Source organism: Calonectris borealis, chromosome 2 (genome assembly GCF_964195595.1).
Source record: "Calonectris borealis chromosome 2, bCalBor7.hap1.2, whole genome shotgun sequence".
Classification (NCBI taxonomy): domain Eukaryota; kingdom Metazoa; phylum Chordata; class Aves; order Procellariiformes; family Procellariidae; genus Calonectris; species Calonectris borealis.
Window position 1 is genome coordinate 44,635,042 of NC_134313.1, and position 23,817 is coordinate 44,658,858.

The 23,817-nt window shown below is 40.7% G+C and overlaps 2 protein-coding genes across 7 annotated transcripts in view; both read left to right on the forward strand.

Annotated features, from left to right (window-relative positions):
* The first annotated feature begins 1,921 nt into the window (after positions 1–1,921).
* LYPLA1 (lysophospholipase 1) lies at positions 1,922–20,057 on the forward strand. Of its 5 annotated transcripts, XM_075141856.1 has the most exons (10): positions 2,059–2,148; positions 2,725–2,756; positions 4,461–4,517; positions 5,867–5,932; positions 7,253–7,300; positions 8,122–8,192; positions 8,793–8,866; positions 9,637–9,738; positions 10,345–10,521; positions 19,968–20,057. In XM_075141856.1, the coding sequence occupies exons 5-10, from the start codon at positions 7,260–7,262 to the stop codon at positions 20,055–20,057; spliced, it is 555 nt and encodes a 184-aa protein (XP_074997957.1). In that variant the 5' UTR covers positions 2,059–2,148; positions 2,725–2,756; positions 4,461–4,517; positions 5,867–5,932; positions 7,253–7,259. The 5 variants fall into 5 exon arrangements, with proteins under 5 accessions (XP_074997955.1, XP_074997954.1, XP_074997957.1 ...); XM_075141854.1 differs by lacking the exons at positions 4,461–4,517; positions 19,968–20,057 and adding an exon at positions 11,941–15,003 and having other exon boundaries at positions 1,922–2,148; XM_075141853.1 differs by lacking the exon at positions 4,461–4,517 and having other exon boundaries at positions 2,006–2,148.
* A 52-nt stretch (positions 20,058–20,109) lies between these two features.
* The window catches only part of TCEA1 (transcription elongation factor A1), a 32,158-nt gene continuing 28,450 nt past the window's right edge, over positions 20,110–23,817 (forward strand). Inside the window, exon 1 of one of the 2 annotated variants that reach the window (XM_075141849.1) lies at positions 20,110–20,196. Coding sequence is in view for 1 of the 2 variants with exons in the window: in XM_075141848.1 (XP_074997949.1) it covers positions 20,575–20,643 (69 nt within the window). In the remaining variant the exon portion in view is untranslated. Of the gene's footprint in view, positions 20,644–23,817 lie in introns of both variants that reach the window. The other variant, XM_075141848.1, reaches the window with a different exon arrangement.

Genomic DNA, 23,817 nt, shown 5'->3' on the forward strand with positions numbered 1-23,817 from the left:
AGCAATTCCTTCAGGATTTCAGAAGCTCAGTTCTGTGAACATTTGTCTGTAACCAGCAGACTGCCCTATGCCCGCATGGGCCATCCCGCTACTGTGTGACTCATGAATGCCCAACCTACGCAGAGCTCGCATTTCTCCAGTGCCCCTGAGCCATGCTTCCAGCAACCAGGAACTCAGTAAGATCATTCCAGCTATACTGATTAAAAGATTAAAAGCTTGGTCTAATTATGAGCAGACTACTGATCTCCTAGGCTGGAGGTTCCTCAGCAGGCCACCCCACAGAAGTTACATTCATGTGGCAAATAGCATGGTAGAGAGGGAAGACAGAATTTTGTTCATGTCCCAAAAGGATGCTCTACAGCAAGTGTCAGGTCCAGCATACTTGATAAGCACCTGACATAATGTGAAGCTCCTAATCTTTTAGGGATCTTTCATGCATAAACTATATTTTCTTAAAAGATTTGGATCAGGTACAGTACATGAGGCAAGAACACACACTAAAGTAGAGATAAATCAAAACGCAAGAAGCTACCTGTGAAAATAACCCAATTTTAGCAATAGCAGGGATCCCCTGGCATAAGTAGTATGTCTCAAAGCAGCCTGACAATCATGGCAAAAGAGGCTGCATGTTTAAAGTTACACAGCTGGCGCAAAGGCTTCTCCAATATATTTTATGCAGCCATGCTGATAAAAATATTAACATTGTTGAGCAAAAGCTTTGTGAAAAAACGTCCCTGCCTGGTATGGAATATGCCAGTGGAAAGGATGTGAAAGAAGTATAACGTGCATTCAGCTGCTGTTTGAACTGCCAAAAAAGCATCCATGTTAGCCAGATACCACCCAGCAAATACAATGAGTAGATTGACTTTCTGGGAGGAAATATCTGACAAAGATGTATGGAATAGAAGACAAAGAACAAAGTATTTCATTTTGATAGAAATGTGTTTGCCATACTTATTCGGGGTTGGTCTAAGTATTCGGAATGGACTGGAATGATCCAGTAATTTCAATACAGAGTGCCTGAATAGCCCAATACATTTCAAGATGAGTAAGAATCATTGACTGTTTCGCTGTACGCCAAGAGATTTAATTTGGTGATGAAGGCATCTGATCTGACGAGGACAAATGGGTTCTGTCTAACAATGCTGTTTGTTGGCTTTCCTGTTTCCCATGACTTACTATTTTATATTTACCAATTTAATACTGTAATTTCCCTTTCTCCTTAAGCCTTATAATATAGCATAAAAATGATTTTTACAGGAAACACTCAAACCACAGACATGTACAAATTATACTATAAAAGCGCAGTATCATCTGGCAGATGTATCTGGCTATTTGAAAGGTAGTTTTAAAGGTGAAAGTTCAAACTCTTTGAAACCACTGGAAACCCAAAGACAGAAGCAACTTTGCAGAGCTTGACTTTTAACCAGCGTGTGCAAACTTGCCACTTCTCAATACACCAGGCTTCAGCCGAACTTCCCCTGAGGGGTACCCCTAGCAGGCGTTAGCTGCTGCCGGTACACCCTCCAGCTCTGCAGCGCCCACACGCCCGCCCAGGCCGCAGTTCACGCCGCCTGCGCCTCTCACGCAGCCGGCCGGCCCGGGAAGGCATGTACAAGGCCGAAGGGGGGGGGATCAAAGGTCGCTGCCCCGGCTCCGCGGCGGCCACGTTAATCTTTTACCTCAGAGGCGCCCGCTCTCGGGCAGCCTCGCTACCAGGCGACGGCGCGCAAGCTGCAACTGCTCTCCTCAGCCGCGCGGCCGCCTCCGGGCCCGCCCCCACCTCGCGCCCCGGCGGCAGCCAATCGGGTCCGGGGATGGCCTGGGGGGGAGGGGAGGCTGCCCGGGAGCGGGGCGGCGGCGCGTCCCGGTGCGCGGGCGGGGCGGGGGGCTGCGGGCGCAAGGCCCCCTCCCCCGCCCCCGGCCTCCGCAGCGCCCCCGGCTGCCGCCCGCCCACCCGCGCTCCTCCCACCCCGCCGGCCGCCCGCCCGCCCGCCTTCCCCCGCCCTCCTGGCCCGGCGCCCGTCCCGCCTCCCCTCTCCTGGCCGGTGTCCCGCTGGCCGCCTCGCAGCCCGGTGTATGTGCGGCAACAACATGTCGGCGCCGCTCCCCGCCATCGTCCCGGCCGCCAGGAAGGCGACGGCTGCCGTGAGTGAGGGCGGGGGGCGAGCGGCGGGGAGGCGCCGGCGGTCGGGGGTCCGCCTTGGCGGGCGGCGGCCCTCACCCCGCTTTGTTCTCCGCTGCGGCCTCAGCCCCGGGCGGGGGGCGGCCCCACAGCCTGGGGGCGACGCCACCGTCAGGCCCGGCCCGGCCGAGGGCGGGCGCCCGCCCGCCTGGTGTGAGGGGGTTTGGCGGGGCGGCCCGGCCCGGCCCGGGCGGGTTGACAGGTCTCTGCTGTTACTTTCCTGCCAGAAACGGGCCGGGAGCGGGGTCCCGCTCCCTTCGCGGCTGGAGTCGGCGCCGGGCAGGGGAAGGTCATCGGTGTCAGTGGGGGCCCCGCGGCGCCGTGTGCCGGCCAAGGGCGGGGTGCGCCCGCTGATGGCGGCGGGGAGGCCAGGGAGGGGAGAACCGGGGTGGGGAGTGAACGAAGCAGAGTTTTCTTCTGAGCGAGTCGTATCGTGCTGCGAGCTATGTCTGATCTTGCGTGGGCGTCGGTAGTACGTGGGTTAGGTGCGTTTACAGTCTAGTGATATTACAGCACTGTGGTTTTTTTCTTTTCTTCAGGTCATTTTTCTTCATGGATTGGGAGATACTGGGTGTGTATTCTGATCTATTACAAACTTAATAGTTACTATAGTTTCAAATATAAGGCTGCATGTTTTAAAGACGTGAGCAGTTAAAAGTTACTTAAGCTGCTTATTTTGCCCTTAATTGACTGCAGTGGCTAACAACAGATGAAACTTCATGTATGCTGGAATGATGGTGACAACTATTTATTTAAAATTTCCCAGCATAAGTCCTCAAATGCTTTTTCTTTTCTCTTTTCAATCACTTACCTAATTTGGTCTGAATGTGATCCCTCTTTTGTCCTTGAGTCAAACTCCGTGGAAAAAGAAGTCTGTGGGTTTCTGATCTTTCGCTTTCCTGAGCGTGGGTTCCTGGTTATTCCTGTGCTTGTCTAAATTTAGAGTTCTCTTTTTTCCGGACTTGTGGATTGCTGGTTTGCTAGTAGGTGCAGTTACGCCATGGTTTCTTCTTCAGTATGTCACACTTACATTAAAATCCAGGCTTACTTGATTTATCTAAGCAAACTCCTAAGTAGTCACCTAATGTCTACTGATTTCTCTATCTGAAATATGGTCTTCAGACTCCAAAAAAAATCCAACCCCAAGCAAGCTGTGAAATACCCTGTTTGCCTTGTTCCTGTTATTTCCACGTTTGAATAGAAATGGAAAGAGTAGGGAATTTCTGGGAGTCGTTCTAGGTGTGGTGTAATGTTTCCATTTGAAGCTTGTGTGTGCCAAGATCTAAGCATACATTCATTAAAGCCATTGAATTAACAAGTTAGGAGTGTGTTGAAGGCTTTTTTTGGTAAAAGACTTTAAAGGAATTTGCACTTAGATACTGAAAAAAAGTAGTGTGAATGCCTTGTCTATTGTGCTCCCTTATGGGCAAAATTACGTAGTATTTTTTTGAAGAACTTTGTTTTTGTTACCTGGAACTTGAATGTTGCCTCTAGGTTGAAACTTGCAATGTTTAAGACATAAACTTTTTCTGAAGAACTAAAAAAAAGGCATTGTCAAAATTGAAACTTGCATAACCTGGACACTTAATAAGTTAAAAAGAGTCAAGTCCATGCACTTGGCAGTATTCTACAAGTAGAGATGTTTGCTCTCATTTGTTGTGCTGACACACCACCTTGTTTGCATTATCCCTCTTCCTTTCTGCTGGTAGGATGCAGCTGAGGCAGCAGTGCTTCCTGCATCTTGGCACCAAATGTTCAGCAAGTGATTGCAGAATCTTTTGAGTCTTTGGAATTTGAGCCCTTGCAAATTGGGTTGATGTTGGTTTTGGCAAGGGGGAAAAAACACAGAGATTTGCTCTCTAACATAAATTGTATTCCTTATACAAATGTGGTATTTCCATTTTGGTGACAAAGCTAACGTGCAGTCTCAAGCTTGCGAATGCACTGAGCATACCGGAATGTATGCATTAACAAGTCCTAACACCTCTGTGGAAATACAGTGTTTTAGCTGTATTTGTTCCTCTAGTCCACTGCAGATCAGGTTAGCTAAAACTGCCTTTGACATACTGCCATTTTTTTTCCAAAAAAAGCTGTAGTAGTGACCTAAAAAAGAATTGTCTGAAGAGAACTAATTAACAATTTTATAATTTCCCACAGTTTAAACTGACCTGTTTTACTTCACATGAGTTTTTAAATTGCTCACATCAGTTTACCAACTGTATTTTTCTTACTCCGAGAAGTGTCTAACAGAGGTTATGTTCTTTTTCTCTCTTAGCTCCTATATAAATGGCACTTAACGATTGGTACATACTTGTCAAAATCTGAACAAAAGGTACAACATAGAGGATTGTTCTAAAGAGTCTGCGTGAATGTGTATACAATGTTGCTTTCCAAATTTGTCAAATTAGTCTTTATAGTTGGCTAAAAAAAGTCCCCAAATTCTTACCTAACTAGTTTTTCTCAGTCATGTTTCTGCTTTAGATTCTTATTTGGCCTTCTGTGATACTGCAAATATTATGCAAGTAATATCACCCACAATTTGTTAATGGTGTATATAAAAGTATTGGTAGGAAGTAGGCTGAGGTACATAGCCAGTGTTTCAAATGTCTGTGCTGTCTGTGTGTTTGAAACGTCTTTAACTTTAGGTGGCATACATTAACTTTTCAGGATTATATTAAAATTAAAACTAAACCAAACCTGCTTTTATGGCTTGTCTGCTGTTGATCTGATTAGTTCAGCTGTGTCACTGATGAATTTGTTACAGGTGTTTTCTGCTTAGAATCAATTTTCCAGTATCTAGTGTAGTGGGTGAGTTAGGAATACTGAATACTGTGAAAAATCAGGAAATACAGGTACTATTGAGTGTTCTGGAAAGCAAAGTGCAGGTGCAGGCAGTGGTTCTGCACGGGTTCAGATTTGGGTCCAGCTTGGTTCATGTCTAGATGAGCCCTGGAGTGAGTCTTTTGGAGCTGTTTATTTAAATTATGCATTCCAGTTTTCTGGTTTGTAGGAAGCTTGATAACTCATCTGCTATGCAGATCTCACGTTACTCTGTGCATTCATACAGCACGTGCTTGAGATTAAAAAACCTACCTGCAATCTGGAGTGTTGTTCTGGACTGCCTGAATCTGAGAGCATTCGAGCTGAGCCAAAGTTAATAGGTCTGATTGATTAGGTTGGCTCCATGTGGAGTTAGCTTAGAGGTCGGTTTGCTGCTCTCTCACATGAAGAAATTTGGTTCAGAAAAAGCAAAGCTGGCTGTGAAAGAAGCTGCCTTAACTCTGCAGGAGCAGCAAAGCAGCCTCTGGGCTAGAGCTGCCTGGAAGCAGGATACCTGTGTTCATATGTTGTAGCACCCAAGTTAATAAACCCAGCCAGATACAGAGCAGGCTTTGCCTAGAGCTGAAGTGGTATTTCTGCAGCTGTGCTGCAACTGTGATAGTCAAATTAGATAAAAAGTCCCCAGCTGTATATATGCAACAAATGCTCAGAGACAGAACAAACCTTTTAAGTTTAGTGCTATATTCATAGCATACTGCAGTTGATGTAAAAATTTTCTGGAAATGTGCTTATAATGATCTAATTCAGCATATTTCATACTTGCTCTGTGCTGTTGCACCAACATAGAAATAAAAGCTAAGCCAAAACATAAATGGCTTTTAATATGATTTTTATTAACAGGCATGGATGGTCAGAAGCGCTTGCAGGTATCAGAAGCCCCCATGTAAAATACATTTGCCCACATGCGTAAGTTTGTAACTTTTCTCGTTTTATATTTTTCTGTAGAGTTACTTATTAAGCCACTTGCACGGATGATTAAATCAAATGGGATTTGGATGTCTCTGCATGTCATTTTTATATAAAAACCCACTCTAAAATAATGCTGATGCTATTAAATATTTTTAGGAACTGCTGTGTGATTTACTTGATGGCAAAACTGCATTTTTATTTATATTTTGCTTTTGTTACTAATTCAGACTGAAAAATAGATGAAATTTCCCTGTTACCTACAGCAAGTTTCAAAGATTCACAGGATATTCATGTTTTCAGCAAATAATGCAATTTGAGCTGTCTTTGTGCAATTTGAGAAGTGAAATACTGAGCAGGGTCAGGAGTCAGTAAATAAAGCATTAAGATCTATCTTGTATTTACTTAATGATAGAAAAACTAATTAAGTATAATCTTAATTTATTTTAACACAAAATTCAGATTGTCTTTTGCTCCAGCAGTCTTGGGAGATGTGGAGCAGGGATGATAGGAAGATAAATAAGCAATGGTTTGGTGTATTACTGATTACTGGGCTGTGATTTATTTATATATTTTACCACATGGCCACGCTTTGCTGAGCCATTCAAAAAGAGCTTAGCAATATCTGCTGTTCTTTTTGCTTGCCCTTTGTCTTCGCTCAGTCTTTCCCCGCAGAACTTACATTCCTCAATTTCAGTAGATTAAAACTATAGCCAGATCTGGTCCGTGGCATGGTCCACTGATGTCTTGGTATGTCTGAAAAGATGCCATACAGCAGCGTGAGGGTGGGAATGAGTCCTGCAATGAAGGCAGGCACCGCTTAAGCAGATTCTGGTGTTGAGAGAAGCATGTGTGGCCAGACTCGTGTCCGCCACTGTGCTGCGTTTGGGTGCTTCCTTAGGTTTGCTGATGCTGCTGTGTAAGGTGCCTTCATCCACTAAGCATGTGTATGGAACTGTGATAAATAACCGTTACTTAGAAATAACTAAATGAGGTACATGTGTGTGTTATATCTATCTGTCTATCTATATCATAAGTATATGCTATATATGCATACACACATATATATATATTTATATAAAGCAGTCCATTAATGCTTTGCTTGCTCTCCTTAGAGAGTGGTAATTCAGCTCTGATTATTAAACGTGTTTGGGCTGGCAGGTTTCAAGAGAGATTTCTTGAAGAGATGCTACAAAGTAGCTAATGTTAATTATGGTTTAAAAGTAGAATTAGGGATACGTAATTTCATGACATAACTGCATCTGCATTATTAAATTTCAGTATGTAACTTATGTCAGTGTTGTTCATTCTCATTTCTAGGCCAGTTATGCCAGTTTCTTTGAACATGAACATGGCTATGCCATCATGGTAAGTATTTGTTCAGTTGCAGACAGTTCTAATCAAAAGATATCTAGAGGTTTGAACTCATTGTTCTTAATTAAAAATCATGAACAACTTGAATGGCTAGTTTTAATCAGATGTAAGTATAAAAAGCTTTTTGCTTTAGTTCTGTTCTTATAAAAGGGCTCTCATGAGTATGCTCTAATTCCTTGTGTATCTGTGGTAATGGTTATTCCTCAGGACTAATCTGTATGTCTTAAAATAAAAAAAACCACTTTATTTTACAAGTGTAGGCTGTATTGTGTGTGAATTCATAGCCAGTAGTAGTAGAGACTTGCAGTGGAAATGTTATTGCTACTAGTGAGTAATATTTGGTAGGTCGGTAGGATATCTAGAAACTATTCTTTAGAACATTGGTTCTAAATAGAAAGCAAGAAAAATATGGTAGATTTCAATGGTCTTAAACCAGTCCTCTTCAGGTTTTTTTTTCCTCAAGTAACTTGTGTTTGTTTTTCTATATTTCTTCAAACAGTATTTTAATTTTGTACATGCAACTGATAAATTGAAATTCCTGCTGACATTTTTGGAGCAAGTATCAAAACTGAGCTGCTTAATCTGCAGGAAATTATAGAAGATGGCAAAACTCAGAAAAGCTTTGTTGACTAGATCTAGCCTTTTAGCCACATTCACAGATTGTCCACTATTTCTTGTAAACTATGGGTGGTTGGTACTAAATTATATGTCAGCTAACATTTTTATCTGGAAAATATCCCAATTTTATTACTTGTGTTTTAAGGAAGTAGAATGGATGCTCTAATGAATACTTCTCTTGTTGATATTTTTGTAAGGTTTGATATCATTGGACTTTCTCCAGATTCACAGGAAGATGAAGTTGGAATCAAGCAGGCAGCGGAGAATGGTATGCTTAGGAATACTTTTTATGGCTTAATAGTACTTCTGTGTATTCTTAAAAATGAATTATCAGTCTGAAACAGATTTTCCAAAGACAAAATTGTTAGGGAAAGTAATATGTATATATTGTATTATTGCTGATCAAAGTTTAGCTAAGTACATAGTTTGTTTTGTGTCTTTGTTTTTTTAAACTTCATGAGTAGGTAGAGTAATTCACCAGTACAAACACTTCATACTCTCAAATGTGAAATGTACATGGGAACCAGTGTACTTTTTTGATTTTTTGAGGTTTTTTTTGGTTTTTTTTAAGAGCTTCTGGTTAGAGTCGTATAAGCATTCACTTGTGATGCGGGATAGTTAGAAGAGGATACCATCTTCGTGGCAGTGGGGCTTTTGCGAGACTTACTTTCATGTTTTTCTCTTTGGAAATGGTACAGTGGCACTGGAATTTCTGATCATGCTCTACATCTTTTGATACTTTTTAATGTATAGCAGACTAGATTTTCCTTTCAGTAGCTTTCTGTTGACATCAGGGAGAAGGTCTCTTTCCTCTTCTAGACTTTCTACAGAATGGAGTGATTTTTAACTACTGGCCTTTATGTTGCAGTTAAAGCACTGATAGATCAAGAAGTAAAAAATGGAATTCCTTCTAATAGAATTATTTTGGGAGGCTTTTCTCAGGTAAGATATGGTTGGAAAGAACTGTGTCTTTTTCTAGGGAAGTAACCTAGCTTTCCTAACGGGGGAAATCCAGACACTTGAATTGAAAAGAGCTGATGTTAGGTGCTTCTAAAATTTTAAGGTGTCAATTTTCCTTTGCCTTAACAAATGAAGTTTTTTAGTTTTATGCAAATAATTACTATTCACTGGAAAATGAACATGCATGTGGAAAAAAGGTACTAAAATTAATAGTCTGTTTAAAGTCTTTATGCACGTAACTTATGTAGCTTTGCTTGAAAATCTTGCTAGTATTTTTAATTTAACTTTAATTTGATAGCTATTTGATGGTCTGGATTTATTTGGGAAATTCTTCCCTTCATACTTGTAAGACATCTGTGGTAGGTAGGTTAATAGATTAATTGGTCCATACACCAGCTCCCCAGTCTGCATGCAAGTAAATTAAAATATTAAAGTAGTGATAATATTGTCATGAGTGATAGTGCTTTATTTCATGGGATTTGGTGTGGGTTGTGTGGTGTTTTTTTTTTTCCCTTCCCCCAGCTGTTAGTTACGGTAAATTTGCTGTTTTAGTTCTGAATTGATCACATGGACTTGGAGGAGGGAAAAAAGCAAAATAAATGTTGTACAGGAATACTGGTTTTAGTGTTGGTTCTAAGGAAGAATAGACTGGAATAGAAAAAGACTTTTAAAGGAGAAACCAGAGATCTTGAAACAAGCATTAAAAGGAACATTACCATCACCATTCTAATACTTGTATCTCTTTATCTTAGGGAGGTGCTTTATCATTGTATACCGCTCTTACAACACAACAAAAATTAGCCGGTGTTGTAGCCCTCAGCTGTTGGCTTCCTCTACGGGCTTCTTTTCCTCAGGTACTTATGTTTCTTTCCTAAGCTAATTTACACTTGGGGAATGAGTATATCTGAAGATTGTATCTTGTGCAGGAATTAGTGGCCATCGTTATTACTGAATATTGACAGTTGTTTGATGAGACAGAAGTTTTTAAAATAGGGCCCTGGAGTTTCAGAGTTTGGCAAGTAGGGAAAATGAGTAAATATTCAGTAGCTCTCTCTGCTTAAAATGACATTCCTAGGAAACTTAAAGGATAAAACGGATTTTCCTTGAAGATGAATTTTCTATCTGCCGTTTTTTCCATCTGCAAGGCACTATCTTATTAGGGACTAGGTATTTAAACAAAGTATGAGTTTTTTTACTTGGCCAGAAATCATGTTCTTTTGTTCTGAATTTAGTGCCAAAATTTTATTTGCAGATTTTTGAACTTAATGTGTTGTCAGGCACAGAACTTACTTCATAAGGAACTTGCAGACTATAGATTGTGGTTTTTTCCTTCAGAATTCAGCTTATTTGTCATGCCACAGGGCATAGTGCCATGGGGTTATTTTATCTGGAAGATGTTAGCCTTACCTCCACTTACTGTCTCTTTCTTCTCCTCTCCTCTCTAATTCCACCCCTAACAGGGCCCTATCAGTGGCGTCAACAAGGAGATCGCTGTTCTTCAGTGCCATGGGGACTGTGACCCATTGGTTCCTTTAATGTTCGGTTCTCTCACTGTTGAGAAGCTAAAGAGTATGATAAATCCAGCCAACGTAACCTTCAGGACTTACTCTGGCATGATGCATAGCTCATGTATTGAGGTACTTTTCTTCATATACAATGTTTTAGCTGGGTATGGTTAATTTGTTTTCCCTCAAAACAAGTATGTATTGGGTCGGGGGGCTTTTGGGTTGGTTTTTTGTGGGTTTTCTTTGTTTGTTTGTTTTTCATAACAAGTGCTTGATGCTACTGACTTATTTTAGTGAGTAACTGAATGCCTGTCTGAAAAAGCATCCAAAGCAAAAGTTTATATCACTAGCGGGAACTTCCTCATAAGATTGTATTTGGTCTATAAAATACTTCCTCCCCTCCCCCCAATTTTTATTATTTGCTTACTAAAAAAAAAAAATCACTGAATTGGAAGGCAGATTCTCACGGCTTAAATCCAACTTCGCGTTTTGGAGAGAAGAATTTTGTTAGTTCTATGGATGGAGACGTCGAAGGAATGGAGAGGGAGGGTTGATGCTACGGAAGAGGCAGCCTCAGAACCTGTATTTGTGGTTCTGGCTCAGCAGGCATCTGAGCTGATGTAATGGCTTGCTGCTGCCAGAAAGGGGTGGACTAGTTCCCTCTGCTCATGACCTTGTGGCCCTCTCTTCCTTCTTGCACCAGCCCTGGAGCTGATCAGAAACTTCTTTGAACCATTTGAACTCGCTAAAATGGCAAAAGCTGCTGGCTTCCGTTTTTGCAGTTGTAGTGAGTTGAAGCATCGGAACTCACACAAAGTAAATGGTAGGAGCACAAAACAGAAGAGGAGGCAAGGAACAAGTCTGCTATTTGTCAGCAGCAGTAACTTTGTTAATTTGGATTGCTGCATCTTGTGGGAACTGTACCCTTGGACAACCTCTTTGGGACATTTACACAGTTGTATTGCGTTTAGGCAGTAATAGCATTGAGTTGTCACACAAATACATTAATAATGTCTCTTTCTTACAACATGGACTTGATTAAAAAAAAATTAAAATTAAATTATTTTTAACATAGATTTGTTTCCCAGTCTGGTTCGCTGTGTTGCTTTTCCTTAAGGAAGGAAGCATCATGAAGGTGAAACTGAATGCTTAGGAGGAGGAGTGGCTGGATTTTCACACTGCTGCTAACTTGCAAAAGTCTAAAATATACACGTCCTTAGCTACATTCAAATCCTATCCATGCTGAGCCTGGTGCTGTTCAGATCACTTGATGATTAATACGTAGCTTGCCAGCTCAACTTCACAGAGAGAGAGAAAAAGTAGCTTTGCTCTTTTTCTTGTATTTTAGCCTCTTTTGAGTGCATAGTGCCTTGAAGAGTTATCAGCCTTGACTTGTTGTGTGCAAAGTGGTATGATTTTATCAAGTAACGAATTACTCAGTATTTGTAGCCCAGCTGCTCATTATAACTGAAATGTTGAAACATGATTTAGTGTAGCTGAATATATATTAGTAAGGAACTTAAACTAATACATACTTTTATCTTTAAACAGGAGATGATGGATGTAAAACAGTTCATAGACAAACATCTACCTCCTGTAGACTGAAATGATATGTGAGAAGCCTTCTATATAAATACACCAGCATCAACTGTGGTAGAGTGTTAATCTTTTCATATGCCTGATAGGAAGCATTACTTCTATACCTGCAGTGTTACTACTGTGTTGCAAATTTATACTTAGGATGAGAATTAAATAATACATATGTACAAGAAATGATAATCTTTTTAGTATTAATCATCCACTGGTGGGACTATATGAATAAGGCAGCTAGGTAACAATGCCAGAATGTAACCTAGGCATACTGTTTTAAGATGTCTTTTTTTTTTTTTGATTGCAGAATTTTAAACTATTTGTACAAGTAATTAAAAACTAAATTTAAGCGAGCAACATAAATGTGACCAGTTTAGTTATATTTTAGACATGTTTTGTTCTTAATACTCATTGAAAACATTAAAACATTTCCTGTACGTAATGGATGCGTAAAGTATTCCAACAACATGTAACATAGTGGGCATATGATGGTAGAATAAATGTTACCGAGGACAAAGCTTTAAATATTAAATGTTAATTGTTACTCCAGGTAAGGAGGGTTGTTCTAGAATGGCTAAAAGTCAGCGAAGGTATTTCTTATATTTAAATGACCTCAATTTTTAACTGTTTTCATATAGGTAAATATTGTGGAAATTCTGAAGGCACTTATTCCTTGGTAGACTGTCATTTGTCACTTACTGTCTTTTTTTTTTTTTGATTACTGTAAACTCACATCAAATGCTGACTTGGAACAGAATTCTGAAGACATGCATAGGATTAATTAGAGTTTCATTTAAAAACTCCTGGTTTTGTACTGAATATTCATCTTGTGCTTTATTCTTTATAGATTTCAGTTGTATAGAAATGTTGATATATTTCACATGAGCAATTCCAGCATATAGTTTTGATTTTTCTGTCTGCTTTGGAGTGACTAACTGAAAACAACACAGCTGTGTGGTTTTGTGTATTGTTGAAGTCTCACCTTAGACATTGACTAATTTGAATTCTTTTTTAGTAGAAATATAAATGCAGCTGGGATATAACTTACTTAAACTTTAAATTGATACCATCAATATTTTCTTTTATTGCATGTTGAGAGTTGAGTTTTTTCTGGAAAAGAAAAAAAATTTTATTTTCAAATATATCACTCTACATTTCCCAGTATAGCCATTTCTCAGTATAGCCTAGGAATATGAAGATCTACTATGGGAAAAAAATAAATCTACAAAATACAGAATGTCTCCTCTTTCAGAAGCTTAAAATTCTAGAATGCACTGGGTTACAGAAGTTGATGGACACTCGATTTTTTTGCAGTTAAGAGCCATAATTTACTTCTGGAAACAGCTGTTCTTCTGTAGAGTTCAGAGGCTGTCATTGCACTAGGAATGTTTAAAAAATACACTACAGTTTTTACTACATAATATGCTGTATAACCATGTTCTATACTAATATTATGTTTGCAAGCAAAGAATATTCCTATTTTGGATACATCTGTCGTGTCAAGCACTGTGCTTCATACCTGCCTTTAAGATACTTTCTCCTCTCCCAGCTTAATCAAGTGGTCCTCTTACAGTATATATGGATTTACATCCGAAGCATCTGTCAGTACAAATGCATAAATGGGGAATTACGCCTTTATATCCCTTTTTTAACATGGCTGCTGCCAGAAATCTGACTTGTTCATCTAGTGTAAGTTCTCAGTTTTCAGTGCTTTTTTTCCACATGTATTGCACTTCATTTTTAGGAAGCTGTTTTTCCTTTCTAATCCAGTTTCTCTAGGTTATTAAACATCTCTTAATATGTAGAATTGAAAAGGATTTTTTTTTTCTAAATATTGAAACACTTTCAGATATTCCATCTGTGTGGTTGATAGGGCATGTCTATTAACTTTGAAGTTTAATTAGTCTTTTCCCTCAGTCACTCTGTTCTATAGATATGCCAATATTTCTTTCAGTTAATTTAGCTCACAGAAGAAGCCATAATATTCTTACTGTATTTGTGCCAAAGTTCTATTGAGAAAACAATATGTCCTAGCTTGGAGTCATTCCCAGATTGCATTAGCTAATTTTGCAGTCCTGGTGAATTGCAAACGTGGTAAGCAAACTATATGTTATTTCTTCTAGTTTTTAGATTTATCCTTATTCCCTTGTTGTCTAAATAATTTCCTGAATATTGACATGTTTCCAAAGTTCTGCACAAGCTGCGAATTTTTCCTTTATTATTTTCTTGTTCTGTTTGTAAATTGTTTGATAATGCTGTTCAGATGTCTTGTTTAACTTCTAATTGACTGTGTGCTCATTTCACATATTCTTTCTTCTGTTAGAATGAGTTTAAAAAATATGTTTAAGATGTTAAAATGAGATCAGTCCTAGCTTTACTCTGTGTTAGCTTCATAACACTTTCTTCAGTTTGGTGAACTGTGTTCACAGCTTGTGGTCAGTTTCTAGTGCTTAAGCATTTTAATCCAAGTCAGCTTCAACTGTTGTCTCCATGATGGTTTCATAATATTCTATTAAAATGGAGATGTTGGACTGTCAGTGTTCTAAATGTGAATGTCCTATCCTCATAAACTACAATTTGAAACTGTCCAATAATGAAGTTTATTTTTTGTAATGTTAGACTTTCCCCAAAAGGGGATGATGTCTGTCAAACCTACGAAAACATTGATACGAAAATACCTTGCTTGCAGATCAGTTTGTTTCAATGGGTATCTAACTCCTTAACGTGTTTTCAATTTCAAAATGGTACTTAAATTTGACTGCAGTTTTGTGCAGTCAGAAGTCTGACTTCTTGTTGGAATATGTTGCCCACTTTTTAACAAACATGTTGAATTATGTACTATAAGCCAAATCTTCCAGCCATTCTTGAAGTAAACCTGTACTGGGGTCTGTACTATGGTGGGGTATGATTTGTATGATTTGGTCTCTTCCTCCTATCTTGTATAATTACAACACAGTAGGTTGGTAAAAGTACTGTACGATGTTACTGGTATTAGAACTGTTAATTAAAACATGTTCTCTCTAATGGAGTATATTGCACTTCATTGAAATCATTAGGATGCATCATTTATGTAGAGGTGCTATTTGCATTGATGGATGTGACTGAGAACAAACTGTATAAGATGTTAATGAAGCCATATGTACAAGGCCTGTGTATCTTAAATTTTATAAAGAAATACTGAACACTTATTCTTTGTGTTATGAAGTATAAGCCATTTATGTTTAATATAAACATCTAAGATGTAATTTACTTAGTTTACTCATTTTATTTATGATAAGAAATCCTAACTTGGGAAATTATTTCACTAGTAGGGAAAATGTAAAATCTTTCCATTTTTATCACCATGAAATAAATTTCAGTCGGTATTTGGGAAAGTACTAAAGACTTCTTCCATACTTACCTGAAAGAAGTCAAGCTTTCATGTGCTGTGAAACAGGCACTTTAGAGGCTTCTTGGAAATGTATTGCACGGTAATGTATGCATGATGCTATCATACAAACGAACGATTTGTAGCTACTGAAAAGAAAAGAAAAAAAAAATCACCAATTTATGTTTTGCTACCTTGTTGAGAGAATGCTAAGTATGATTTGATTTTTTTTCATATTGTGGATTAATTTTATTTTAGCTTGTTTTCTTGGAATTTGCAGTAATTTTGAAAGGTAGAGGAAATCAAAGTATTTTCTAGTAGCCTTATTCTAGGACACTAAAGAGCCAAAGTCTTCTCACTGTGTACTGCTGCACCTTTCTCTGAAGGTTCTGCGGTGTCGGGGAGCCTTTGAAGTTGTATTAGGCATAGCATACGTACCACTTAACATATTTGTTAAAGAAGCAGTTTTCAGGTCAGGGGTTACGTGTGGTCTTTAGGTTAACTGTAATACCTGAGGCTGATCAGTGGTATACGTAGTGTGGGGCACTCCAGAGAAAACTTAGATTATCTGGGAAGAGATGCTGAAGAAACTTGAGAGGGAATGGAGTGTACACGTAGTAAAGGTAGACCTTCCCCCACAAGCAGTTTAGAGCAACTAAAAGGCTGCTTGTCTCCATAGGCTGTGATGTCTAAAAGTCAGTATGGAGTACGGCGAGGAAGTTCGTGAATGTGTGGAAATGCACGTCGGGTGCAGCGCTCTATGTGAATGTATTGTGGCAACTTAAGGGTATAAGAATAGCTAGTAACAATAAAGATGCAATACTATACAGAGTAATTTGTCAGTGTATATTTCATGAAAAACTTTTTGAGTCATCTTCAGTTTCTATTTACTTTCAGCCTTGGCATCCCTGAGGAGATAACTGTGAGGAGAAATGTTGCCTAGAATTAGCATAGTAAAAAATTACAATGAACTATTGTGTTAAACTTTATCAAATACAGTGTGAGACCACTGGTGAAGAAGGTGAGTCTCAAGAATTTTTCAGAATGTCTGTTAGTTAACTTAGAAATGGGATTCTTTGAAGAATAATAGCTGTAGAACAGATTTTTTTTTTTTTCCTTTTTTTTTCCCTTTTTGTTTTCATTGCTTGTCACTCTCATGTTACCACCGTTTGCCTTTGGGATAAGAGGTTTATTAATTCTCTTTAAGTGAAATAAGTGCCTTTGATGTAGCTAATTAAAACTGATTTAAACGAAGTACTTGTATAATTTAATGGATATCCAGAAAGTGAATCAGTAGATAATGGTTTTCTTTTAGTTCCAATAACTAGAAAAGAACAACCTATTGCCTCCTCTTTCTCTGCAAAACTTATAAAACTTAAAACTTCTAGTCAGTTTGCTGAGATGTAGTGAACGTTGCTTCAGGCATCTTAAGTGAGAGGTTTAGCTTCTCCATGTGGAGAGAAGGTAGACTTCCCTCAGGGGTCATTCAAGGTTCTTTTTTTAAAAGGCTACTTGTCTGCATTAACAGATGGAGCAGATGGAGTCTGAAAGTTGGAGTTTGAATGTTCCCTGATTGTGAATACGAGCAAACTCTTACAGTAGCTTCTACTTGAAATCGTTTGCTAGCTATGTCGTAGTATTTAAAATTATTTTGAGGGATCTTTAAAAGGCTTAAGTATTTTCTAAGTAGAGGTTGCCCCAGAATAGGGAATATGGCTTATCTAAGTGACAGTCTAATAATGTGACCTCAAAAAAAAAACGCAAACCAAAAACATTTTCTTAAATGTTTTTTATTTTTTATGTTTAATTGCCTCCAGTTACTACTACTAAGTTGAAAAAAAAAGTGAAGACATTTTGAAAATGAACTTAATAGCATACTGCAAACGCCAGAATTTGAAAGTGATAGTTGACCTAACTTCAGACCGTACCATTATAGTGTAGAGCTGGTCTGAGGAAATAAAAAAGCCCTATCTGTTGAAGAACAGTAGAAACAACTAATCAAGATGCATGTTACTGTTTCAGAAATTTTTGAGGAAAATCTTGCCATTAAGAGGAATCAGAACTTCCATTTGCTACAGCTCCCCTCATGTATCTATGGTTGGACTCGTCTCTCCTTCCCCTGCAAAGGTTGGGGATCAGTTTGCTGATTCAGACGAATTGAAATTCTGTTTTGGTATACCTAAGTCATTGTTAACACTGAAGGCTCAAATAAAGAGGAGAGGCGTAACAGGTATAACACATGGTCACATAAAACCTTTTGGAATGCTGTGAATTTTACATTTTGCATAGTTGTGTTAACACTTGATTAGAGGAGCTTTTTCCATACCGAATGTTAGTCCTGAAAATGGAATATTTTAAGTGCCTTGATAGGATTTCAGAGATCCTTCACTACACAGTTGGTGTGTGCTACTGTTTCCTGCCTGCCCCGGCCTTTTCTCAATATGGTGTCTCATAACAAAGGAGACTAGTTAGTAAAAACCTACAACATTTCATATGTGCATCCGCTTAGGAGAGTCATCTCTCCTATTAAGTCTTAGTGATATGGAAGATCCTGTGGTCCAGCAAGTGACAGGCTCTAGCGAGTTAGACGTTGGTTCTTTGCAGCAGCACGTGTATGGTATCTTTTAGAAAAATGTTGGAAAAGAACGGTGAGAATATGCTATAACAGGTAAAAGCAGTGCAACAGATAGTGTGTTATTTCTGCTTTCTGATGGGTTTATTTAGGAGAAAGAAGCTAAACAGAAAGGAAAAGGTTGCATAGTTTAACTTTTGATTGGTCTTTTTTCCCTCTCCTACTGTTCTTTGGACTTACAGTGGCACGGTATAGAACAGATTGATGCTGTACAAAGCTGCTTGGTTTAGAACTGGCTGAAAGAGAACAACCATGGAGAGTGCTGCGTATTTCTTTGCAATAAAGAATTGCTGTCCTGAGGATGATAGAGCAGCTAATAAAGAATCTGGTTAATACTGGTTCAGTTAATTGAGTATCATTCTGATATTGTAGCATGCAGTACAAATAATGTGAGCTGTTTTCTTTTAATGCATCCATTTGCAAAAAAAGGATATGCATTACCGTCTGGTTAGTCTTTGATTTCCCTACTGAAATACTTCTCTGATGCTACTTTTATTAGTTTAGATGTTAAACAAGCGTGACGTGCGTTCCCCTTACTGTCCTGCAGCAGGCCTTTTGTAAGTGCTACGTAGCATTTAATTTACAATTATAATTTCCTTACCTGATACATTTTGGATGTTAATAGATTTCATCTGCATTTTTTAACTCTTTCCATGCATTTCCAATGAAGAATGTGTTGAATTGTATTTTGTAAAGAAATTAATATTGGGATACTTCATTCCAGAACTTAAATAGATTCAAACTAACCATACTGACTGATTTGAGATTTCTAGTTTTCTGATAGCGTTATCTCTGACCTAACTTGCACCTACTATGTACAAGCTTGCTTACCATATAGTGTAGCAATAGCTCTCAGCTGCTAACACGCTGTGTACTGCTTTTATCATTGATGTGGTTTTGGGAAAAATGATGGTAAATTTCATTTGAGGTTAGCATCTTCTTTAATCTGAGTTGATTATTACAGGTACCAGGTTACTGCATTTAGACAAAGTGGAATTAAACCTGAACTGGCACAATCCCTTAAATGTTGTGGTGAGCACTGCTATTTTTTTTTTCCTCACGAAAATCTTCCCTGAAAGAAAAGGTATTCTTTTCCTTAAGGAATCATTCCTTTGTTGTTTTTTTTTTTTCCCCTTGGGCAGAACAAACAAAAAAGCTGCAGCCAAAGTTTCTGTATGCTTGTCCAGTTCATGGTCCAGATCTAACCTGTGGGAAGTTCCTATTGAGCTCCCAAATAATTTTAACTGCTTTTAGCATGTCAGTGTATGTGCAGGCCTTTCAGCTGGCAGATGCTGCAATCATTGTGTGCATTGAGCACGGTGTAGGAGTGCCTGAAAACCACCTGTCTCTACATGGCTTTGAAACACAAGACAGCCTTGCTCTAAAGTACACGACACACAAGTGCAGTGTCAGTTCTTGCTATAATCACTTCCCTGAGTGTCGCTTTGAGGAAAAGGCCTGTCTCACCTCTTCTCTGAAATGTGCATGTTTTACAGTCCTTAGTTTACAACCCGGGCGTCCACAGCATTTGGCTGCTTACTAATAATAGATTGGAGCAGCATGTATTAGCATCCTCCTGGATCTTAGTCGGGGATAATCTTTCTGTAACCTTCAGGTATGCTTACCATTTTCTTGAAGTGAACACTTCTGTGTTATTGCGAGAATGGTTTAACGATGCTGTTCTTTCCAACAACAAATCACAGTAAGGCGGCATATAACTCGAACAGAATGTCATTGATGGTACATAATATAAATTTGCCGAACTTTGTAAATGTGATACAATGGACTAGTTTTAAGACTTGGAAGCAGCATAGCACATTACAGTGTGATACTTGGCAAATGCAAAAGTTTATCTCCAACTCTGTTGCACTCACTCTGAACTTATGAATCCCGAACTTACTTTAAAATTGCAATTTGAAATCCTCTTTCTATTTTATACGTAAGTAACTCTTTAGGGATAGACTTTAAGAAAAACCTTTTCCATTGCAGGGAAGAGGGGATTTTTCCATCCATTTGAAGCTAACAAAATCAAGTGTCTGCTGTCATTCTGAGCCTTCTGACAGCCGAGGGAAAGCTTGAACGCAGGAAGAGAATTACCGGCGGCACGTTTCGCAGCGCGGTGCAGGAGCGAGGCGGCGCACCGGGGCCGGCCGGCAGCGCTGGCTGCCTGCGCTCCCGCGTGAGCAGCGATGCTGGAGAGAGGGAGACGGTGTAAGAGGTCAGAGTATTTAATCGTACTGCTGTTGGGTTTTGGGCTCTTTTTTTTGAGGGGGAGGGAGACTCACCCACGCCCCCCCCTCCCCGGGGCTGCCGGCGCCGTGCCGTGCTGCCCCGCCCCCGCCCGCCAGCGCGCCCGTGGTCTCGGCCTGCCGCAGCGCTGCCTGGCTCCTGCGGCCGGCGCTCGACGCGCTCTGCCTGGCGCCGCCGCTCTGGCTGCTGGGTCGGGGCGCTGCGCCGCGGCCTGGCTCCGCTCCCGCCCGCAGAGCTCGGTGGCGGCCCCGGCCGCTTCCCGCGCCCCGAGGGGAGGTGAGGGGGGCTGCTCCGCGGGCTTCAGCTCCCACGCGCCGCGCCGGACCGCGCTCGGGCCGCCGCAGCCATGACCACGGAGGACGAGATCATCCGCATCGCCAAGAAGATGGACAAGATGGTGCAGAAGAAGAACGCGGTGAGCGGGGGCGGGACGGGACGGGAGGCGGCTCGGCGGCGCGGAGAGGAGCGGAGCCGCCGCGGACCCCGGCGCAGCCCCGGCAGGCCCCGCGCTCCCTCCTTCTGGCGGGCCTGGGGCCATCCCCCTGCCCGCCGCGCGGCGCCCGGGGCCCGGCCGGGGGCCCTTGCCCCGGCTCTGTCTCTCCCCGCCGCTGCTTGGCAGCCTTGGCGCCTTCCTCGCCGCCCTGCGCGGCTGCCGGGCGTGCGGCGGCTCCCCCCGCGCCGCCCCGCCGCGGGAGGACGTGGAGCCGCCGGCCGGCGCGGCCTGCCCGCCGCGGGGGGGCCCTCGCCCTGTCAAGCGGCCCTCCTCCCCGGCGGATCGCCCCCGGCCGGCGGCGGGTGGGGAGCGGTGCCTCTCCCCGCTCCAGCGCGGCGCCGAGCCGTGAGGAGGGTCCGCCCGGGCACCGACCCTGGCTCCTCCGCTTGCCATTCATTGCCGTCGCGATATTGGCCTCGCTTGAGAGTTGTGCGTGAAGTGCTGTGGGAAGCCCAGTCAGCTAGAGGGGAATGCCTGCAGAGGCATGCTCTCCTTCGGGTGGGTGGCTTTTGCTTCCGAGCGTGAAAGCTGGAGTTTTACGTGGGGTGTGCGAACTAAAAGTGTGATTGAGGAACTCTGCTCGCCTAAGGGTGGCCAGAGTTGTGTGGGCAAACTTCTGAAGCAGATGGGGGAGGTGAGCCACTATTTTTTTTGTTGTTGTTGCTTTTGTTTTTAAACCTGAAACAAAGTATAAGCATAGTTTTTACTGTGTTTATTAATTCAGGTTATTCTGTCTCAAGATCGAGGTAGAATTCAGTTGGGTAGAATTAAGTTAGCTTAGGTCACGCGTTATTGTCATGTATGCCCTTGATATAGAACTTACTTAGATAACATGTAACATCTACGCTATCCCTACAGAACATCAAAATAAGTAAAGTCAGCGTGTGCAGCAACAGTCAAATACCTGATTATGATTACACATAAAATAGCATACAAATAAATTATAAAATCCATTTACTGCTTATTTATTAGGTGAGCATATTGTTTTTCTCTTGTAACTTGTATATTGTGATTGCAGCTCTTCCTACAAATAATTATTTTAGTACATAAAATTAAAAATTTTCTATATGTTATGATAGCGCATTAAATGCTCAATATTAGTGATAGTTCAAAACTGAGCTGTGTGGAATTTCAGTTTATGGAAGTCTTAATGAATACAGCAATGATTTTTTTTCTTTTTTTTTTTGCTGTTTAAGATAATGCAAATTATAAATAACATTTTAAAATCAGATTTGCATATTTATAGAAATACTGGTTGCATTAAACCAATGAAATTTGTTTGGTTCAGAATCCAGACAAATTCATTGCAAGTATACACAGGCCATGCTTTGTTGTGTTTCAAAATCCTTGATGTTCCATATTATTGTATGCTTTAGCTCTGATACTTTTGAACCCTCTAACGATACAGTGTGGAAACAGGAGCCTCGTCTAGTGGAAAGAATTTTTTACAACCAATGTTTATTCACTTGATTTTTGTTTTCCTTTTTGTCCCCTCCCTCTTTCTTTTTATTTCTATTCCTTGTGCTTTTTCAGCACAAAAGAATTCAGTCTCACTTTCCCAAATCTAAAATCGGAGTAGTGGTTCTTTCCTCTGAGATGTCAAAAAGATGAAAACATACCAACTGAAATATTTCAATATCATGACAATGAGAATGATAAAGTTAGTTAATTCAATTTTATTTGGAAGAACTTCTGACAATAGAAGGAAAATGGCAACTCCCAGGTAATATGGGAACGACTGTTGACGCTGGGTAGAATCGCTGCAGCGATACCAGAGATGTTCCTGGTGACTACAGTGTATTTGTCTGTGATCTGGGAGGCTTAGGAGTTTGGATGTAATTCCTAGCAGCAGCTGGGGAGATGTATTCACGCTCTAGGGCATGTAAGCTAATTAACTTTCAAAGCTGAAGGGAGCAGTGCAGTGTCTTTGCTGGGGTCAGCGTGGGTCTGGTGCGGGTGAACGCAGCGCGCACAGCTGGGCCAGGCTGTGCCTGGCTGGAGCCAGCGGCTGGGTCCTCATTTTCACCCCCGTCCCAGGAGCGAGAGCGCGGGCAGCACCAGAAGCGGTTGTGCTTTTGTGCTTAGTTGGAACAGAGCTCGTTAGTTCCAGCTTGTTACTGCACACAAGTGGCTCTGTTGTTAGTTTGACGCTGTCTCAAAAACCTAAGGCTGAGGGCTTGAGCTGCCTCTGGGGCCGGTAGTGGAGATCTGACAGTTTATCCAAAGCGCATGTGTGTACCCTGATAAAACCCCTTAGTTGTATGATAGGAGAGGAAGTACATCAGTATTTAAGCCAGGAGATGTGTCTCTATTTTTCTTACTAGTCTTTGTCATTTATCAGCTATTTCTTCTTTAATTGCACAATGTGATTTCCTACCTAATCCTGCCCTGCAGTTAAAATGCTAACTTTAGCAAAATTATTAAGATCATTTCTATGAAGAGGTACTTCACTGCCTTGCAAAGATGAAGCTGAATTGAGAAATGCGTTCTTACATAAGTACGTGCTGGATAACGATGCTCCTGACAACCTTTAGTATTCCTTTCTCCATTTTTACTCAACAAGAACAGGTATTTGGTGTAAGTCTTTGAATGAGAATGATTTGATGAAACTCATCAATAAAAGAAAAAAAAAAAAAAGCTTTGATACCTTTTCACTCTGAAGTTGTCAAGACTCAGATGGCAAGAGATGCTTCATCTCTCATACAAAAGGTGACTCCGTGCCTTGTGGCAAAGTGTTGTTTGGCATTTCTTTTGATGAGTTGAAAAGGCAGGCCGTGTGGACACCCTTCCTGAGTCAGACTCTTAGTGATTTGCCTTGACTAAGGATTTAATTGTAGCTGTGCAGATTTCGTAACTATTTTAGTGGGGTGATGTATGCAGTTCTTTTGTTTTGAAGGACAAAATAATAATGCGATATTGTATTTAATACACTGTGAGATACTTATTTCTGCTGTTACTTCAAATATTGGATGCATGTTTGAAATAGATATTACTCCTCCTAACTGATTGGATTAAAACACATGTAGTGCCTTCCTTATAGCTTTTGTTGTACGTAAGTACACTTTTCTTTCATTAAGCTGCTGTAATTAATAGGTA

What these genes read in the sequence shown, in the direction of transcription:
- LYPLA1 (XM_075141853.1), top strand. Translation starts at nt 2,080, where the DNA reads ATGTGCGGCAACAACATGTCGGCGCCGCTCCCCGCCATCGTCCCGGCC. An exon ending in CCAGGAAGGCGACGGCTGCC is followed by an intron (nt 2,149 to 2,724) that starts GTGAGTGAGGGC and finishes TCTTTTCTTCAG; the next exon opens with GTCATTTTTCTTCATGGATT. An exon ending in TACGGGCTTCTTTTCCTCAG is followed by an intron (nt 9,739 to 10,344) that starts GTACTTATGTTT and finishes CACCCCTAACAG; the next exon opens with GGCCCTATCAGTGGCGTCAA.